Below are 19,647 nucleotides of genomic sequence, written 5' to 3' on the forward strand. Positions count from 1 at the left end.
AACAGCCCGAGTGGAGGGGAGTCATTCATCGATAAACTAATTAAAATACAGCTCTCCATTTAATCGACCAAAATATGGAAACGCCATTGTGAAAGGATCCGAACAAAGGCCTTTATTACCTCAATTTACAATGATATCTCCCAGAATTCCAGAAGAATTTCCCCTAAAAACCAGCGATAAAAAAACCCATGATAAAACTAGAATTTCCATGATCATCAACAACACTCCGAGTCCCTCTTCTTCTTCCCCACCCACTTCTCGACTTCCTTCTTGATCTTGCTGACATCCTTGGCCCCAGTTCTGCAGCATCCCCCCACATACCTGACCCCAAGATCCAACCACTGATGAATGAAGTTCTCCAGCTGTGGCTCACAGCCCAGCTTCCTCCAGCCCTCGGCTACGGTGTAGGTCTCTCCACTGTTTGGATACAGAACGAGTGGTAGAAAGCCTTCACCATCGTTGATACCCTCGAAGAAGGACGCCGCAATGCTCGGTGCTATGCAGTTGATCCCGACAGCAACAATCTGTCCAGGAATTGCACTCTTGTAGGAAGCCAGGGCAGTTCTCCTGAAGTCACTGCCATCGACGATGCTCCTGCCATCGGTCCGACATGAGAAAGTGATCCAAGCTTTGGTGCTGGGATATTCCTTGAGGAGTTCGACGAGTGCCTCCGCCTCGGTAGCGCAGGGAATAGTCTCCAGCGCCAGAATATCGACCCCACTGTTGATCAGCGCCTCGATCCGGGGCCTGTGCCACTCCTTGAGGAATCCCCTGGTGACGGAGCCCGCGTAGGAGCCTGTGTACTCAGACCCATCGTGCAGAGAGGCCCCATAGGGACCACAGGAGCCAGCAATCAGTGGACGCTCCTCACTCCTCGTCTCCTTCATGTAGATCCTCACAGCCTCGTCGGCGAGATCCACAGCTTTGTGGATCAGGTGAAGACTCTCGGACTCGGTCATGTCCAGGTGCTCTGCATAACCCTCGATCGACGCCTGGTAGGTGTTCGTGAGAATGATCTCGGCACCAGCACGGAGGAAGTCCAGGTGGGTTGCCATCACTGCTTCTGGGTGGGTCGCCAGAAAGCGGGCGGTCCACAGGGGATCACCATCGATTTTGTCACCCACGTGGGTCGATAATTGCGTGGAAAAACCACCGTCGATTATCGATATCTTGATGGCACTCATTGCAGGAGGGACTGTTGCTTTAACTGTGTCTAGGAGACTACTGGGTTGTCGTTTGAAGATGAACCGGCGAGAGACTCGGACATTGCTGATGCCAAAGTCCAGAATCACATTGTACGCAGTACTGGGGAGTTTTTTGATTGATAGAGGAAGATAATTGAGAGATAGAAGCGGTGGGACAAGTCGCGGAGTGAACGCGAAGCGAGTGATTAGACGGTGCTGCGTCGGGAGAATTTTTTTTGTTGCAGTTTTGATTATTTTGTGGATCAACCTCCTCGCAGTGGAGGATTGAATTCATGCAATTCATTAGCTGTTTTGGTTATTGTTTGGGCCGATTTGTTCCACTTTTTCAATTTTTTTTTTCGGCGACTTCAGGCGATTCCATTTTTTAAACTCTTGTGGACTTGCGGTTTTACTCTAGTACTTACTAGAACTGTAGTAATGTTCCAAAAAATTACAAAAACCTGTTTCCAATGTTTCAGTGATTTTTTACGTCTCTTGGAGATCACCATGCGATGAGGGAATGCTCATTGTGCTTGTGACCCGAAGTGTTCAATAAATTATGAAGAAACGCCGGCATTGTGTTACATCAGGAATACACTGCATTGAATGCATGAATTATTTTTAATTACTGAGATTATGGTCGTATTACTCGATCATTCTCCCCACATATCGCGTAATTTGCGAGGAGATAGTAACCGAGAGTGTCGGTTCGGAGTGGTATGAGGTCGCAACATGTAGATCATTTTATCAGCGTCAAGTCTGGAATGTAATAATAATCAAATAAACAACCCCGACAAGTCCGAGATATTGTTGTGGAGGTGTCCGTAGACATCAAGACAGAAACAAATGTTGATTTTCCATTTCATGAAGGAGTTCAGTTGGGATAAATGAAGTGTGGACAGTTACGATTTTATCTTTTCTTCTCGGAGCACAGCCCCAAAATGAGTCTGAATTATCCCGAATCTCATTAATTTATTAATTGGTTCATGAAAGGGCGGCTATAAGACGAGGCAAATTGAAAGAAATTCGTGAGAACTAGAATCGTTTGGTAGTTTCTCTATTTAATTATAGAAAGTGAAAAAGAAAATATAATTTCCATAACTTCTCCTCAGCTTGGAATATTAATATTGCAATGATGTAGAGCCAGGCAAAAAGTCGTAAATTTATGTACAATTGTTAGAATTACCATGCGTAATGTGGTAACAACGTGTATAAATATTTATCACAATTTTACTTCATTCGGGACAGCAAACGGTCAACGAAACATACTCGACACTGTCGTTTACAAAAAAAATTCCATTCGTCTGTCGAATATCCTACGATGATATGATATCGGACTTGGGTTATGAGTGCGTAAAAATTTTGTAGAAAATAGAAAAACAAAACATGATCGGCACCACCTAATTCGTATAAATATTGTTAAAATTTGTCTCTTGTATAGGTAGAGTTAGGTCCTTCCTTTGGTTCACAATTTCATTCATAAATTACCAATCAGACGACTTTTAGAGCCACAGGGGAACCACTAATCACTGGACCCAGAGTGATTATTCCAAATTCCACTTAATTAAAAAATTCATCAATTTCTTAACCTAAATCTCTTCTATTTTGTGAGAATTTTCAACTTGTGCGTTGATGACAGTTAATCTACTCATCGAAGGCTCCCCAAGGGAAACCACTCGATCGTTTCCTTAGTTAAATTCCAGTGCGAGAGGGGCAATCGTATTCCACCCAGAAATTCATTCTCCTGTAGTGTATCGTGATTCCAAATAGTCGCCTCCAGAGCTCGATCCTGGATGACCTCCAAAGGCATTCTGTACTCCAACTGTGAGCGCACACCAAAGGAGAGATCAGGATAAAAATCAGCCAAATGAAGTACATTGAGGAGGTCTGATAGAGGAAAAGACGTCTTACCATTTCCATGAAGGATGGATGACAATTTTTCTTGACGACTTTCGTCTTCCGTTTCGTTGCCTTCGTCGGGTCGGGCTTGAGGTAAACTTTGACGTATGTGTTGGGCTCTTGAGCATTGGCAACCTTTGGCAAACCTCGGGCATGATGAATCATTACTGATAGTGTACCACGAGTGTAGTGCAGTGATATTTTTATTTGACCACATTGAACATTGTCTCGGATCTTCTTCTCTGCCCACCAGTTACCAACTGAAAACAGAGGAATTCCACGAGAGTTAATTCTTTATATATCCGATTTTTATTTGTAAACATTCGTACTAATTATTTAAGACATAAATTTACCTTTAACTTTTCTCAAATGAATGTCAGCATTTTGTTGATCCCTCAAAAGTGGATGAAAGAAGGTGTATACGAGATCGCTCTGGGATATTTCCGGTGCCATTTTAAACAGACTGAGCAGAAATTTCTCGATATCAGCGCGTCTCTTGTCAGCAACTTGTTTGATATTCGATCGGCCCACACTCATGCCACTGGGTAAACTGAAAATTCCAAACAATCGGACGAATCATTGATTAATTCTCGAAATTACGGCTTTTCCATTGAGCCCCCTGGTCAACAAATATAAAAGGTATCGGCGGATCAGAAGACATATCGACGTAATCTCCACTGCATCTCAGTACACGAGATAGCCAACTCTATAAAATTTACGATAGCCCCGGCAAGTGTGTGAGTCACCTACGGTAATGTCATTGTATCAATTCAATGTGTTATTAACGGATTTTGTGATAAAGGAATAGATAAATCGAATTGCTCTCCATTTTTATATCGCATCACACCGAATCACCCGGCGTTGAGGTAAAGATCGATCGAACCTTCATGTGGATTTTTTTTTTGTTCAATGAGGGCAGTGTTCAATCTTTCATTGATTAAATTTTGAGTGACTCAATTATTTCATAAATTATAATTATTTCATTAATTATTAAATTAATTTCATTGATTCGACTTCATAATCATCTAAATCAACTCTATTGTCACTTGGGGAATTCATTTCTAGTGAAAAAATGGGGTTGAAGTGGTTTCGTGCGCGAATGTCTCTGGACGAGCCGAGAACGTTGCACCCAACGGGTGTGCCAGGTTTCTATCGAACAATATCGAATTTCGATGCTAGTGTCTGGCCTCCACCACCCACGATGGTGCAGAAGCCCAGATCAGTTGCCAAACCTGTCTCACCACCCCACGTCCCGGCTCTCCAGTCCCCGCCCCGGCCACCAACTGTCAGCCCTGGTGATTTCTCTTCTGAGTACAAACGAGACAGTGGGCTCAGTGAAGGGGAGTTCGAGGGTGAGACCTTCAAACTACCCAGAGCATCGGTGGATATTCTCAGAGAGAGGCAAACTGAGGATGTTAAGAGGGCTGGGATCAAGAAGAAGAAGGGAATCGCACCGAAGCCGAACGAATCGATGGGACATTCTGATGCTGAAGTCGTGATTTAATTGAAATTACTCCAATCGACAGACTCGTGGAAATTGATTGGGCAAGAATGCTGAGGTTTTGTTGTTAATGAATTGAAATTTGGTGATAGGGAATTCGATATCGAAATCTAGAGGGAAGTGATAAGATGAGATAAGGAAAAATTCGGGTGTAGATAATTTTGCATGAAGTCTCGTAAATTTATCGCTTGATAGTCCGAATTTTCAATTTTCGAGTTTTTGGAATGTTTCAGTGCTTTGTAATTTCGTTGTAAATTCAAATTGTAACATAAAAAACGTAATCATATTAGCAATATTAATTGTAGGTTAATTATTCGTTCGAAAAATCGTTCCTGGACATAAGCATTTTTTTCTCACTGTGTGAACTGTAAAATAATAATAAATTTACCTACCTTGTAACTTTTGCGAGGGGAAAATGAATACAGAGTTTCTGATAGAATTCGCAGAACTCTTTGTAGGACCTGAAGAGATATGTCGGGTCAGCCTGCCCCTTCCTCTGAATCCTCAATATGTACATATAATATTTCTCTGGGTCGTATCTCTTTTGATAGCCGTGCACTTGGACGCTTGTCAACTGTCCTTCCTGTTGCATTCTGATAAGCAAAAAACGCTCAAATGAATGCAAGTGAGGAAAAATTAATACGCAAATTAAAGCACTGTAAATGGACCATTTTCTGTGACTTCTCATTTCAAACAATTTCGAACTGTTAGTCCTACAATTTAGTCCGGAAATCACTGATTGAGACTTACGTATATGTTCTTGGAACGAATGACAGCAGTTCCCCGTCATTTTGGTCCCCAGTGAACCTCAACTGCGCCAAATTATGTAGAAAAAAGTTGAACTGTGTGAACCAGCTCTTGAGAGAGCTCTCAATCATCCTGGCGAATGTAGCAGCAGCTTCGGGATTCGTCTGCCCAGGGAGCAGAGCCTTCTGCACGTAACTGACAGCGTCCATAGTCACTCCAGGAATCCCGGAGGAGGTCATCTGCGGAGGATTCGTGTATTCATTCATCCTGAGGCTATTGACAGCCTCCTTAACTTCAATATCACTCAATTTTCTCTCAATACAAATTTTATTTGCACGGGAATTTTCAATCATCTTATCCTTCAGCAAGTTCTCCATTTCCTCAATATTTCCTCAACGGGTTTATTTAATAGGTTATGCGTTTAATGAGTTATAATAATTATTTAAGGGTGTTATTTATGCTTATGGACTTAATGGACCCGTTTATTTTGATGGATTTAATGGATTCGTTAGGCGTTTCATTCCAAGAACAAATTATTTTGCTCTGCGTCGTTGAATGAGGTTATGTTTGGAAGAGTGAGAAATCTGGTGCTTTCCTCGGTCACTTCGAGTTAAAACTAATTTTATTATACACCACCACAATCACAGACGAGATTATGAGGCTAATTAACGACACTCAATGTTCTCATCGCCCTGGGAGGGAAACTGGGAGGACAACGATAGCGGTCTACCTTCTGATAGCACAACAGGATGTCTCTTCCGTTATGGTTTCGATCAATTGTTTTATCCACAACAGTTCAGTGATAAACGAGGAAAGTTCTCACTCAACCCGGATAATTTAATGACTATTCTTATCGAGGAGACCGAGAGATGAAAAATACCCGGAATTTTGGAACGTTTAGGATTGCGGAAAACTGGAGATTTGCGTAGATATTTGATTGATTACCGAGAATTCGTGGATATGCTCGGTAGGAGAGTGGAATTATTTCCTGCAATGGAAATGGAAATTTGATAGTTACCAAGCCGAAGAGATGAAGGATCAGGTTTCCGTGTTTCCGGACGATGTTGAAGGCTTGGCAGCAGAGATCAACGAAATTGTGGAACTTTGCTGAGGGTTTGTCACCACCGTTTATCACATACGCCATGTCTGATGTGAGAACGAATGGTGTGCGGTCCCTAAAATTGAGATGAGAGTGCAACTTGAGTAATTTTGAACGATTTTTCCTGATTTGTTTTCATTTTTTGGAAGTTTCAGTCACAACTTCCTTGAAAATGAAGATCTGACACTAAACATTGTTCTTCTACACAAACTCACCTCTTAAAATTCCCAAACATCTGCGCGTCCCCGAGGAATTTGCCAAAGTCAATATGAAAAAGATGTCCCGAGGTCTTCAGCATGATATTATCATTGTGCCTATCACATATCCCCAGGATGTACGTGGCAACGCTGTACCCAGCGCAAGAAGCCGTGAAGTTCTCCACTGCCCTCTCGTACTCCAACTCCGAGGGATTGTGTTTAGCCAGCCACTCAGCAATGGGTCTGTCCTTGAAGGACCCAGTGAGTCCAAACTCAACCTGTATTTTCCTCAGGGTCTCAGCATTCGTCACCATCTCGATGATTCCCCTCTTGCTGCCAGTGGGAACACAGGCAAAAGTCACCATCTTGAGGTCCAATCCCTCCTTGAGCCACAACTTGTCCATAATCCTGACCATCTGGAGAGTAAGCATGTCTTGCTGTAGATCATCCCCTACCTTGAAAATGGCGGGACTCGGGACGCTATCGCAGCCCACGAAATTGATCTTCAGAGGAAGAGTGAAAGAGGGAAAATATGAGCAGGTCTGAACGTTTATACCAAAGGCCAGTCGGCTAGGTGAGAGTGGAAGACAAACGCCGTTATCCTCAGTCAGTTGACAGTCGATATTCTGGAGTTCCACTTTGAGGACGTCCATTCTCAAGGACTCCTTGGTGATTTTGATGTTCTCAGCGACTTGATTCAAATTCTTGACGAGGCACTGTTGACTCAGGAAGCTGTTCCTCAGCCCTTCCCCAATCACAGCCAAGAGAGCCCTCAGCATGAGCTGCAACCTCCTCTGGTACCTCATGGAGCCGACACTCTTGTCGTCTTCCAGGGAACCCTCGGAGTTCTGGGGACTCTGGCCAGGGAGAGCCTGATTTAGCAGCCAGTAAACGTGATGAGCAACTCGTGGTGACAATAGAGCCCTCTCGAGTAAAAATTTGGCCAGTGGAGATGCCTCGTAAGTCTCGTGCTTGAGTGCCTGCAGGAGCTGAGGCAAATAATCCACGAGCTCGTCATTGCTCAACTCCTTGATCCATCCCACTGCCATCTCCCTGACTTTGATATCAGGAAAACAGGGGAGGAGTAGCTGGAGTGCCTGAACCGGTGGCAAGGGGCTCCAGATCCTCAGAGATGCGTGTAGATCAGGGAGACAGGCCCAGTCCCAACTGTGAGCTGCCAGGAGGACTTTGGGAAGGGCCTCTGGGATCTCATGGAGATAATGACGTTTCTCCCAGAGGATCTCCCTCTCATCTATGGGGGGTCTGGAGAATGTATCCTGCTGGGTGATGTCGATGAGAAGCTCCTTGGTGTTCTGATCCAGGGAGTTTATATCCAACGACTCAATGTCGTGGTCTCTGAGCTCAGTCGGGAACAATACTCGTCCTCCATAATCTGGTAGTTCCAGTCCAATTATGGGATTTGTCTCGCCGTAAGGGTGAATCCCAGGTGCTGGGGCAGGTCCCAGTCGTTTATCAGCAACAGCAGGCCAAAGAGATAGAAAATAGCTGCCCTGACTCATAACTCCATCGTAATCGAAGAATTGAATAGCCCCCCATCCGAGTTCCTCCTTCTGCATGGAGCTACCATTGAAGTTAGACTCATGTTCTGTCGGTTGAACAGTCCGTCCGTAAATCACCAACACCAGTCTCGCCTCTCTGGGCACCTGACACACACTGATTCCCCTGAACTCTAGCCAAGTGTTGAATAGAATTCTTGGATAAAAATTTGTGTTCACTGTCATGGGCTCGGATAAAACCGGATTACCGACAGGTCTTGTTCCATGGAACAATTGAGCTGCTACGATATAGTCGTCGTGCCTCCAGGTGCCCGGCAGCCTGTGAAGTGCACCAACACGTACAAGAACAGTGTCCAATACCTCCGAAGATACCAGACTATTCGTAGGATATTCACCTCGAGTGTTAAGCTGAAAGTCCACCTTGAAAGCGTGACAATAGCTCTCAACAAGATCCTGCACAGCGTCTCTGATCTTGTGGCAGTGGGAAGCAAGGACTTCTGGGAATTTGGTTCTTAAGGTGACGACTGAGTAGTCTCCATCCTCATGGAGGACCTCTGGCTTTTTGCACTCAATATGAGCGGTGTGCACCTGGGGGAGAAACTGGCAGCAGGCATTTGTGAAATTATCCACTGCCTCAGTGATCTCGCAGGTCTCGATATTACCCATCAGTGCGCAGACTGCTTTGACAGCTTGAATGACCCCTCGTGGCTGTAGCTGCGAGAGAAGACTCGAACTGTTATTGGTGTTGACAAGCTGAAGAGCAGTTGTCTCCACCCTCTCCATCTCCTTCTCGACAGTCTCCAAGAGAATTACGAGGCTGTCGTAGGAGATGGGTTCGTTGGGTTCATTGGGGAGAATCTCCTCAAGCCTCAGACACTGCTCACGATTGTCATCCTGGAGGGTACGAGCTATCGATTTCTTCATCTGCCCCCGGGTCATTATCGCCAATTCTATGTCCTTCTCCAGCTTTATGCACTGGTGGATGTATTCGTAATTAGCTAGGGTTGTGTTAGGGGCAAAATACTCGGCCAGACCCCAGACCCTCAGGCAGTACTTCTCGGCAATCACTGTGTCCTCGTCTTCTAATGAACATGCCACGTTGAAGATGACGTGCTCAACGCTGCAGGTGACGTCACAGGTGAAGGATATCGATGGCAGGGTGTCACTACTGTCCGGCAACTGGGGATGGACCACGAGTTTGATGGATGTACCCTCTGGGTAGAGATTCTCCATCATTGGACTGACTACGTGGCCGACGTTTGTGATGGGGTCGTTGAAAAGGAATTCACTTCTCACCGATTTTATCATGTGGTGGAAGGCCTTTAGGTCGCAGTCGTGCAATGATGCCCTCGCTTTCACCACCTGGACGTTCTCGTAGAGACGAGTTTGGCGTTTCTGGCGACGATCCAAGGACGTTCGACGACGCTCTATCGTCGTCCAGGCCGAGGAATTTCTCGGGGGGAGTGGTGGCGCTGCTGGGGATGCAGCTGGAGACATGGCGGTCTTCTCCACAGCCACGTACACAGGATCAGAATTGACACTTTCATTTGTGCTGTACATGTAGTCGAAGGGATCAAAGGGATCGTAGACTGACCCGTCGACCTGACTGCTGTTTTCTTCTTTTATTTGGTGGGGTGTTGTACTCAGGGTTTCTTCAGTCTTTACTAGCAGAGGATCGAAAGCTTCCAGAACGCTCACCCGAACATTTGAACGGTCCTCGAGGGTCTCGAAGGCCGTCAGATCGATCAGGTTGTTGTTCGGCTTTTTCTCGATTACCTTCAGAACTTTCAGATGACCATCGTCTATCGCATATTTCGGAGGAGGAGGCGACGGACGGTAGTTTATTGGGAGGGGCGGAATCTGTAAATGTTTCACAGGAATTAGGGCTGTTTAATTAAATGTTGTTTTTATTTTTATTGCTTTCCCGTCTTATGAACAATGTGAACTGTATCAGTTACTGTAGAAAAAAATTGACGTATTTGCACCGTGTCACGGGAGTTTATATAATTCACATACCGAGGAACGTCATGCACATGGTGCCAATCAATGCAATGCATTCAATACACGCGAAGAATTCGAAAATACTTTTCAAATCGATGCACTAATTCTATACGAGTCGATTCGTTCGATTGCGACTAGGCCAACTGGACGTTCGATTTGCTAATTACTCATTAGGAAGGTTGCTAATGTCTAGTACCAGTATCTAATCTTATCTCGAAGAGTCGAGACAATCAAAGAAGACAAAAGAGATTTTGGTCATTCGTGATGTGAGTTCTACTAGAGTAGGATAATGATTTTTGCAATAAAAGAAGTAAATTGTTCAACAAATTTTTTATCTCATAAAATTTGGATGTTTTGATATTCTGAAGAAAAATGAAAGAAACGTCGATCATAACCTCAATTCAAGAATTTCGATAACTAAAGCCATTCAATAATTAAAATCGCCTTTTGCTGGAGAAATTATCACTTCATCAACTTCTCTCAACCAACTCAGAACTACTCACTACCTCAAGAATTGAATACCTGAGCGAAGAAACAGTTGGAAAGGCTAAAAAAATTCCAAGCAGGCTGGAATCGAACAAACATTCTTAACATAAAAACAACATCAGATAAGCCTGAAATCAGGAGGGGAAAAAAATACCTGAGGAATGACATCAGGAACTTGGGGATTGACACATGCTCTGGGCATAACAGGACTGATACCCGGTGTACCGGGTGTGCATGGTGCTGTTGATGGGTGTGGTCCAGGTGATGGTGAGTGATAGCGCAAGTCACGTGTTTGATAGGAAGCAGCTGAGCTATTGCTTCTGGTTACCCTCGATGTCCTCCTCATGAGGGCTGGATGGCTCTCCCATCGTGGATCCACGGGGGCCTTTGGAGGTGGTGCTGGCGGTGGAATGCTGCAGTAGTCCTCCAGACTCGGATCCTGCTTTATGGGGCTCGTGAAATTGATCAGATCAGTTGTTGCATTGGGAGTATTGGGAGTAGCGACTGCCGTTGTCGAATTCCTTCGACAGGGGACTGGCGGTGGTGGGGCTATTATTGCAGTATTTTTTGGCTGACTGCCTCCTGGTCTTGGACGACTCCTCAACGAGAATCTAAGAGCAATTATTATGAAATTCATCTTTAAATAGTTAGAAGTTATTTTTTAAATAACTTATTATTAAAATGAAAATTATGATTGGATTTCGCTTCTTTTTCACTGAAAATCATTACCACGAGTGGTCTACAAGAATGATGTAATCACTCTGATAACGCATGAATAATTCATCACGTATAATTGAGTACAGAAGTGGTAAAACGGCATATCTAACAAGTGATTGAATTCAGACAGGAAAAATCCTGAACATAAAACCCCATCAAAAACAGATCCCCTGTTCACTCCGGAATTCCATGAAAATGGAATCATTTATAGCCTATGAATGGTCTTCCATAAACGAATAAAAAAAACAATAAATCTAATCTACGATAAGCCCATTCGAGATAGAATATTAAAAACTGCAGCTCCAGAACTTTCACACGATGTTGAAATCAACAAAAATGTGCAACTCAGCTGGAGCCCCTCGTTTCAATCCTTCATGATTTAAAACTAATAATTTATGTTAATTTATTTATTTATTCAAAACTTATTGGAAATGATTTCTAAGTTTTGAAAATAATAAATGAATGAATAATATTTTTATTTTCTAATGAATATTATTCTCAACAATCCCCACTTTTTATTTATTTGAATTGATTCAAAGAAATAAAAGAACTCAGAGTGATGATTATTTTTTTAAAATTATGTCACTTAAAGCCATTACCTCTGACGAAAGAAACATTCCAGAACTAAAAAATAATATAAATCATAATCTCACCTGTCAGAGGTCTGTGAAGCACACTCTCCATCGTTGGCATGACTCCTGCCACTGTAATCCTGCTGTGAGCCATAAGCCCTACGCACAAAGTTACCGCATTCTAACTGTTGTTTCTGCATTTTAAATTTCTCCAGTGCCAAACTCTCGAGGCTGAGTGCCTGGGCACGTTCCAAATCCTCCTGGAACTGTCGATCATAGTCGATCGCTGTCCGATTTCCCTCCTTTCTGTCATAGTTAGACATCTGAGCGAGTTTAAAAAAACAACAATGAGCTTGAACCCGTGATTAACCCCTCAACAATGTCCCCCCAGCACATTAATAACCTGATGAGTTCTCTGCGTTGGTCTCGGCCCGATCTTGAGTCAATACCCCAGACTAGCAAAGAAAAAGGAGCAGAATCCCTTTCCTCTCATCATCGGTGAACAACGAAATATAATGATCACATTTATTTGTATACTTACCCTGGCATTATTGCTAATTGTTGATTACAACGTCACTGTGTCTCTCATGATGCACAAATATGGATGATAAATAGACGATTAATACTCCGTTAACTTCCGTCAGTGAATCCGTGACATCACGGTGATATCCTCGATTCATTCAGGGCTAGTCTATTGCTGAGTGAACAGTGTGTGCGGACACTTGATATGGGTGATTTTTTTTTCTTTTTCGAGATAAAAGTGTAGGTGTTTTGGAGTAGGTGTGAGCTTGGGTTTTTTAGCTGCTGCTGGGATAAGGGGGGAGGGGCACGAAATTTACCGAAGTCAGCTGTAACTGCTGTTCATAGTCGACTCGACGAGTGGAGGGGAAATTCAGAGGGCACCCTCTACAAGGCTGACAAACTGCAGTTTCAGCCACAATGGTGGCTAGATTGGAATTCAATTTTGAATGATTAAAATTTTTTTTTTCATTGTTATTTGTTGAAGGTAATTCTGGTCGCTTTTCATGGATTTTTCTTTCCTTTCCGCCATCTTGTCTTCTGAATTCAGCAGTACCAGGGCTTGATTTTTTTCTCTGGGAATTAGGCATTCCAGTTTGGACAAGTGCAGCAGACGGTGCAGCAAACGCAAATTTATTGCGCTGGAACGCAGCACACGTGAGCGTTGAAATTATTGCTTTATTTTTACTTTTTTAATAATAATTTGAATTAGGAAGACCCCACAATCTCCAGAATGATAAAAAATGAAAGACCAATACTACGAATCACCTTCATTTATTGGATTATCAATAAACAATTCATTATCATAAATTACAAGACACTGGTAATCAACGAGAATTACCACTCATGTACATGTTTACGTGGCCCTGTCGCCCCTCAGCCTAATTAATCCGTTGTAATAATGTCAACCATTGGTTAATTACACTGAGACACTCATATATTCGTAACCATTTTATCAATGACCAACGGAATCGATAAATCTTCATGCAAATTAAAAAAGTGAATACAGACGTAAATGACAGCTTTATTATAAAATAACTTGACTCTTGACAAATTCTCCTGTCCAAATTATAAATTAAAATTACGTTGATGAATAGTGTGAAGGATTATTTATTTGTTATAAACTTATCGGTAGCATTGAATCGTTGAATTGGCGGTGACATCGTGGCAGTATTAATTCACGACGCAAACCTGCGTCTCAGACAATTATCAATCTCTCAAACACCCAAATCCCCAGATATTCCCAGAATAAACTTCTGATTTAAAATAAAAACAATGACCCTGCCTATAAAAATCTCAACACTACGATGTCATCTATTTATCGAAGAGAGAATCTTTAATTAATATGAAAACCGAATGGATACTATTGAAACAAACAAATAAATCTACACTTTATTGGTAATGAAAAGATGAACATTCCCCTAATTTCAGTCCTGTTATTCATGAGTATAATCTCCAGTGATCGCTGGAGTTCAGTGCAATAATAAGTTTGCAATTATTAATTTTATAATTAGCAATTGAGCCCCATCCTATGCATTATATATCTTCAGCTAAAAAAATTTGTCATTCAAGAAAATAATCTTGGGTAATTCACAGTAAATTCGTGGACTAAATTCATCATCAGCTTCATCAAAATTTTGCATTCCCCTTCTATGTAATTAAATAAAATGTATTCAGAACTATTAGTGTATACGTGTGTCAAACTTTTCGCTTCTTCAGCTTTGCCTTGGCCTCCTTAAGCAGTAGATCAAATGTGTTGTCCCCATCGTTGCTCATGCTTCTGGGACCGCTGGTCAATGAATTGCTTGCCATTCCATCTGCAATTATTAATGTTGTAGATGACAATAAATTCATTAATTAATGGAGTGATGAATCTGACCGAATAAATCATTACCTAGATCAGCGTATTTAACTTTACAGAATGCCCGACGTCCACCGAAGCACAGGTCATATCGTGGCTGTGTTATGTCATCGTTGCCATGCTCTACGGCTTCGTAAGCATCATTTTTGTATGCAAACGTTACAAATCCATAATTATCGCTAAAACGTCAGACAACAAATTCAATTATCAGATTAGTGAAATAAACACTAATTGATAGTGTCCTCCGAAAATCGAAATTTACCCGTGCTCACGAAAGTGCAAACTAATGTCACAGACGGGTCCGAATGCCTCGAAGCGTCTCCTGAGTTCGAGTTTCGTGATACCGTCCTCGAGGCGACCAACGTAGATCACCCTTCGCTCCTCCACCTGCCGCTCCTTCTCGTTTCCGTACCAGTTGTCATAAGCACGTCTGTAGGGAGATCTAGATGTGAAAATTGTGAATTAAAATGTGAACGAAAGAATTGACACTTCTGCATAATCAAATTCATATCAAACAGTTTATCAATAAAAATGAATTCCCAGGATCATTTGCGTCAAATTCAGAGTAGAAAAAGGTCAGTTTGTTAGTTACGAGACAATAAAAATCACTTCCATCGTTATGGAGGATATTTTATGTGTGATAGTGGTGAAACATTTCCCATTAGTTATCGTATTAATTTGATAATTGACACGACAACAGCCCAATCAAGAAATCTTTCACGTCCAGCTTGACGCTGATATTTTAATCACAATATCAATGCTGTATTTGCACAGTATCTGTAGTGCACTGGGTCAATTTTACCTCCTGTAAGACCGAGAACGGTAATTACAGCTCGAACGACGTCTTCGTCTACTACAACTGCTTCCCCGACTTCGGGAGCGTCCTCCACGATTCGACCATTTCCGGGTCAAATTGGACCTTGATGACCTACAATCACGCATTTCCCTATTTACTCGGCAGTTACTAAACTTCATTTTTCAATTCTCAATTCTATTAGATACCGATTGAATCCAGTCATGATCTATGGATTTATGTGTCCTTTAATGTCACTTGTCACCCCTCAAATGTCTGACATCAAAAGACCAAAAATGCAGTGCAACAGAAGAATTATTTTTTGAGTTCCCCAACACCAATGAAGGAATATATTGATGACTCGGTGCACTGATCATGAATTAATGATCGATTAAAGGGAGAGGGGTCGATGAGTTTTAAAAGTAATCAATAAGGCTAGGGATTCAACTTACCTAGAGCATCCTGAATATCGTGAAGACCTGGAAGACCCCGAGGATCTGCTTCTAGATCTCGACGACCTAGTCCTGGACCTGTAGGAGCTTCTAGACCTTGATGACCAGCTGCTGCTAGAGCTAACGGAGCTTCTCCTGTAACTAATCCTCCTCCGTCTGCTACTACACCTCCTCGATCTGGAATCACTCCTCGACCTGCTGCGGCTACTGCTGCTGGTGCTCCTGGATCTTGACCGACTGTCACTGCTCTCCCTCCGTCTTCCACTCCTCCTGCTCCTCTGTGGACTCCTACTCCTGTTCCTGGAGAAGCTCCGGCTGCTGGAGGAGCTTCTGCTCCGACTCCTCCCCGAGCTTCTGCTCCTGGACCGACTCGACGACTCCCTCCTCTGCCTGTAATTCCTCATTCTCCTGTCGTTGACCTTCGCCACCTCCCTCACCTCCTCCTCCTCCTCCTTGATCTCTCCCTCCTCGTCTTCATTAGTCTGCGTACCCTTGTCACATGTAACAGCCTTCACCCTGACCTTGTCCTCCTCGACTTCGGTCTTGGGCTTGAGGACAGACACAATTTCCCTCTCCGACCAGACAGGATTGTCAGGTACATCCTGAATGGGCTCAGTTGTCGTCGAGGCATGATGAATGTAAACGAGAGTCATGGGCTGCAATGGTGAGCAGGTCCTACTGTTGTCACTCCTCGTCTGCTCTCTCCTGCTCCTGTACTCAGCCAGATTGAGTTTCCTCCTTGGAGGTTTCTTCTCCTCCTCAGGTATCGGCACATTCTGACTCCCCTCCTGGACAATTACCTTCTGTACCTCATCCTTGGAGATCGCCTGAGTCGTGACATTTTCAATTGGCAAAGCGGCGGGCATCGGTGGTTTCTTCAGTACCGACACCATGGGTTTATTCTTCGCTATCCCAGGAAGTGACTTTGTCTTCGTCAAAACCCCCTGACGCAATTGGAGGATACTTGTGGCTAGAGCTGAACGAATCTTCATCTCATAAACTGGAGCTGCCTTATTGGGAATAGCAGCAGCTGCATGGACTGTCTTAACGACGGGGTTGGCAATTTCAGTCTGCGGATTGGAATTAATCTGACCAATTGATTTGTCTTTGGTGCGATCAGCTGGTGCCAGTGTTTGCTCCTCAGACGCATCACTGACATCTCCAGACTCAAGTCCACTGTCCTTCTTCGAGCTATTGTCTCCCCCACTCTTTGATTTGATGATATTTTTTCGCATACTCAACCGATTGTTTTGAGCCTTCCTGATGGGTTTGGTGGGCTTCTCGGGGCCTCCACTACTGCCGCAGTAGTCGTGATCTAGCTGGACTGATCCATCCACCTTGGGAGCGTTAGAGACCAGCTTGAGGAGTTTATTTCGAGACAGAGTGGCTGCTGCCTCCTGCATTCTTGTTGAACTCTTGCAGGCCTTTGGATTTGACAATGCTGGAATCACCGAGATCGGTTTACTACGACCTGACGCCTTTATCCTGTCGACCACCTCCTTGGGTAGAGAGTCTCGGATATTCTTATGGAGTTTTGAAGCTGATGTGTCCAGGGACTTCTTCAAAAGTGTCTGTTTGGATTTATCCACTGTACAATGATCATTGACGGGTTTTGGAGGTTCAGGAATCGTCTTCGGTGTGTTCTTAGGGTCAGAGCGGATCTGAGGATGCAAAGAGGTGGCTTCTGATGCCTCGAACTGCTCAAGAAGGCTCTTAACATCCCCGGCTTCGAGGACAGGCACCTCTTCTGGAACTGTCTCGATATCTATGCAGTCGTCACTCTCCGAGTGATTGTCCTCGTGGATCTTGAGGACCTCCTCTTTTCTGCTGATGCATGACTTCTCTGGGGATCCCTCGAAGATCTTCCCTGGGGAGCTGGGGAGCTGGGAGGGGTTGGTTACGATACTCGGCAGGGACTTATTGGAAGTGACTTTTCGTGGAGTTGAGGGATTACTCGCTAACTTTCTCGGGGTTTTCGTCGGTGATGCTGTCAAACTGTCAAATATGCTCTCGTCGAATTCTGTCGTATTTTTGTCGACCATTGCCAGAGGCATACTCATGTCCATATCCTCCTCCAGGTCCGAGGCTTGCAGGTAACCAATGTGCTCGTGCCAGTCTATCAGGACTTTGGCAAAATCCTCCTTTATGTTTTCGATCTTTGGAATTACTGAGGCTACACCCGAGTGAGGGAGGACAGCCATATCACCGTTCAGCTCTTCTTCAGTGCCCCAGAGACCTCCTGATGTATCCAGCCCCTGGCAATCGTTATAGTCGAAGTCCGAATCAACGATTGCCATGAGGGAGCTGGATGACTCCTCCAGGGAGTCGTGGGGATCCAGGGACAAGGAGAAGTCTGAAAAGTGTTCCTCATCATGGAAGTTTAAAAAGCCTGTTTCCATGTCACAGGGGGTGGGGGATTCTACACTCGTCCTCGGGGGGAATTTATGACTGTAACAGGCAAAAATATTTCCTCTCATTTATTTATATTTTATTTTACTGGTGATTCATATACGAAAAAGACCACCAATTTCAACAGAAATATTTTTTCTCAAACTATTGCTTGGATTTTTCAAATCTTTTCTACTAGTTGGACAGAAAAAACATTCAGACATAATCAATAACTAATAATAACATTTATCAATATATGAGTCTGTGTGACAGTGTTCTCCAGCGAGAGCAGAGCCTCCAAAAAACCAGTACCTAAGATCTTCTGGCAATAATCTCCATGACTCCAAAAAAACCCAAACCCTCGTTCCTCTCTCAACAAACTCTATCTACAGTAGCACCTCAAAACCGTAATCAATCCCTTCCAAAAATACAGGGCGAGCTTAAAAAAGAATCTCTCTCCAGATGCTCCTCACACATCAACGCCAAAAACCTTCAAAACCATAATCTCCCGAGCATCCCCCAAAAACCAAGCCTGTGGCAAAAAAAAAAATCGATGAACCCCACACCGTTTCGCTCCAGCCGGAAAGCATGAGACCCACGCGGGTGCTTGCTTTGAGGTTACCAACCGTACGGCCAACCGTGCGGTCACCCCGACCGTTCCCGTTCCCCCAATCGCCCACTGGCATTTCCCAGATTCCTCGTGAAAAACCCCTGACAAATGGCAAAGTCCGAAGAACAATGGGATCGATGGGAAAAGCTCTCAGGTTCGTTCCTGACCCCTGCCCTACCCCTCGAAGGCCCAGCCGAACCTATTCGATCAACAAAACCATCAGGACTGTCTCCGAACACTCCGCCAACCCTTCTAAGCTCAGTCGATCCCTTTCACCCAGGCAAAATAAAAAATTGATTGACTCACGACATCCGACATGAGCGTACACGTGTACTCACACAAATATCTCGCAATGTGGCGATTGGGCACGCGGCAGAATATTTTCGCAGAGCTCTCCCCCACACCCATCCATCGCCGCCACACCTCACGCCGATGAATCCTCACCCCCGATTTCGAAAAAAGCCTACCCTGTCCACCTGTTAAACTCTAAAAGCCAGAATACGCGTTATCTCCACGTGTAACCGCTCACCGTATGTTATTTTCGTTTAAGAAGACAACGTGGTGACCGCGTGTATGTCTCCCAGGGTAGGAGTACGCCAAGCCGACTCCTACATTTAGCACGGCAATTCCTTTTTCCCCCCTCACAACTCAGTTCTTTGTTTAAAAATAAACTCGTTCGTTCACGTAACAATGACACATTAATATCGTTTATCAATGGAAATCAGTGAAATTCTCGTGGAACCAGAAATGGCTACTTACTCGGCGTTTTCTCCGTGTTTTTTATCGTCTTTAAGATGAACAATTAATCCGGTAACACGTGATGGCACTGTGCAACTGATACACAACACAGGTCAAGCGTAATGGGACAGCTTGTCACATGGAATTTCCACGTTCACTTGGGCTCAATGCGGCGATCACTGAATTCGTAGAGAGCCTCTCTCCCCGGCTCTCGCCTCGTTGCCGATGTTACAAAATTTCGATCGTGTAAACGGTACGACCAACGCAATCTGTTGGAAAATATTCGAGGACTATTCTCGGGAAAATGGCACAACTCGTACTTGCAGTTGTCGATTGTTGTCACTATCGATAGAAGTGTTAGAATCG

The 19,647-nt window shown here is 43.9% G+C and overlaps 4 protein-coding genes and 1 long non-coding RNA gene across 13 annotated transcripts; 2 read left to right on the plus strand and 3 right to left on the minus strand.

Annotated features, from left to right (window-relative positions):
• Positions 1-86: 86 nt before the first annotated feature.
• LOC135168858 (homocysteine S-methyltransferase-like) lies at positions 87-1,337 on the minus strand. The gene has a single exon (XM_064133457.1). The coding sequence runs from the start codon at positions 1,182-1,184 to the stop codon at positions 216-218; it is 969 nt and encodes a 322-aa protein (XP_063989527.1). The 5' UTR covers positions 1,185-1,337; the 3' UTR covers positions 87-215.
• Positions 1,338-2,224: 887 nt separating this feature from the next.
• On the minus strand, positions 2,225-12,689 carry LOC135168794 (phosphatidylinositol 4-phosphate 3-kinase C2 domain-containing subunit beta). Of its 7 annotated transcripts, none has more exons than XM_064133319.1 (11): positions 12,462-12,661; positions 12,002-12,243; positions 10,786-11,242; positions 10,668-10,712; positions 6,646-10,004; positions 6,350-6,506; positions 5,335-5,570; positions 4,977-5,177; positions 3,437-3,633; positions 3,096-3,343; positions 2,225-3,006 (listed from the first exon to the last, which is right to left on the minus strand). In XM_064133319.1, exons 2-11 carry the CDS (start codon positions 12,241-12,243, stop codon positions 2,833-2,835), a joined length of 5,316 nt encoding a protein of 1,771 aa, XP_063989389.1. In that variant the 5' UTR covers positions 12,462-12,661; the 3' UTR covers positions 2,225-2,832. The 7 variants fall into 7 exon arrangements, with proteins under 7 accessions (XP_063989389.1, XP_063989391.1, XP_063989392.1 ...); XM_064133321.1 differs by having other exon boundaries at positions 10,960-11,242; positions 12,462-12,659; XM_064133322.1 differs by lacking the exon at positions 10,668-10,712 and having other exon boundaries at positions 10,960-11,242; positions 12,462-12,658.
• LOC135168883 (uncharacterized) lies at positions 3,810-5,953 on the plus strand. Its single transcript, XM_064133489.1, has 2 exons — positions 3,810-3,949; positions 4,149-5,953. Exon 2 carries the CDS (start codon positions 4,156-4,158, stop codon positions 4,585-4,587), a length of 432 nt encoding a protein of 143 aa, XP_063989559.1. The 5' UTR covers positions 3,810-3,949; positions 4,149-4,155; the 3' UTR covers positions 4,588-5,953.
• A 44-nt stretch (positions 12,690-12,733) lies between the features above and the next one.
• Positions 12,734-14,160, plus strand: LOC135168890 (uncharacterized). The gene is made up of 2 exons (XR_010300111.1): positions 12,734-12,862; positions 12,927-14,160. It is a non-coding gene; the product is annotated as an uncharacterized LOC135168890 (long non-coding RNA).
• Positions 13,198-19,598, minus strand: LOC135168807 (serine/arginine repetitive matrix protein 2). 3 transcript variants are annotated; one of them, XM_064133346.1, is made up of 6 exons: positions 19,303-19,598; positions 15,546-17,993; positions 15,103-15,228; positions 14,563-14,742; positions 14,334-14,479; positions 13,198-14,256 (listed from the first exon to the last, which is right to left on the minus strand). In XM_064133346.1, the coding sequence occupies exons 2-6, from the start codon at positions 17,942-17,944 to the stop codon at positions 14,138-14,140; spliced, it is 2,970 nt and encodes a 989-aa protein (XP_063989416.1). In that variant the 5' UTR covers positions 17,945-17,993; positions 19,303-19,598; the 3' UTR covers positions 13,198-14,137. The 3 variants fall into 3 exon arrangements, with proteins under 3 accessions (XP_063989416.1, XP_063989415.1, XP_063989417.1); XM_064133345.1 differs by lacking the exon at positions 19,303-19,598 and adding an exon at positions 18,882-19,101; XM_064133347.1 differs by lacking the exons at positions 15,103-15,228; positions 19,303-19,598 and adding an exon at positions 18,882-19,087.
• Positions 19,599-19,647: the final 49 nt, after the last annotated feature.

This window comes from Diachasmimorpha longicaudata, chromosome 13, assembly GCF_034640455.1.
Source record: "Diachasmimorpha longicaudata isolate KC_UGA_2023 chromosome 13, iyDiaLong2, whole genome shotgun sequence".
NCBI lineage: Eukaryota > Metazoa > Arthropoda > Insecta > Hymenoptera > Braconidae > Diachasmimorpha > Diachasmimorpha longicaudata.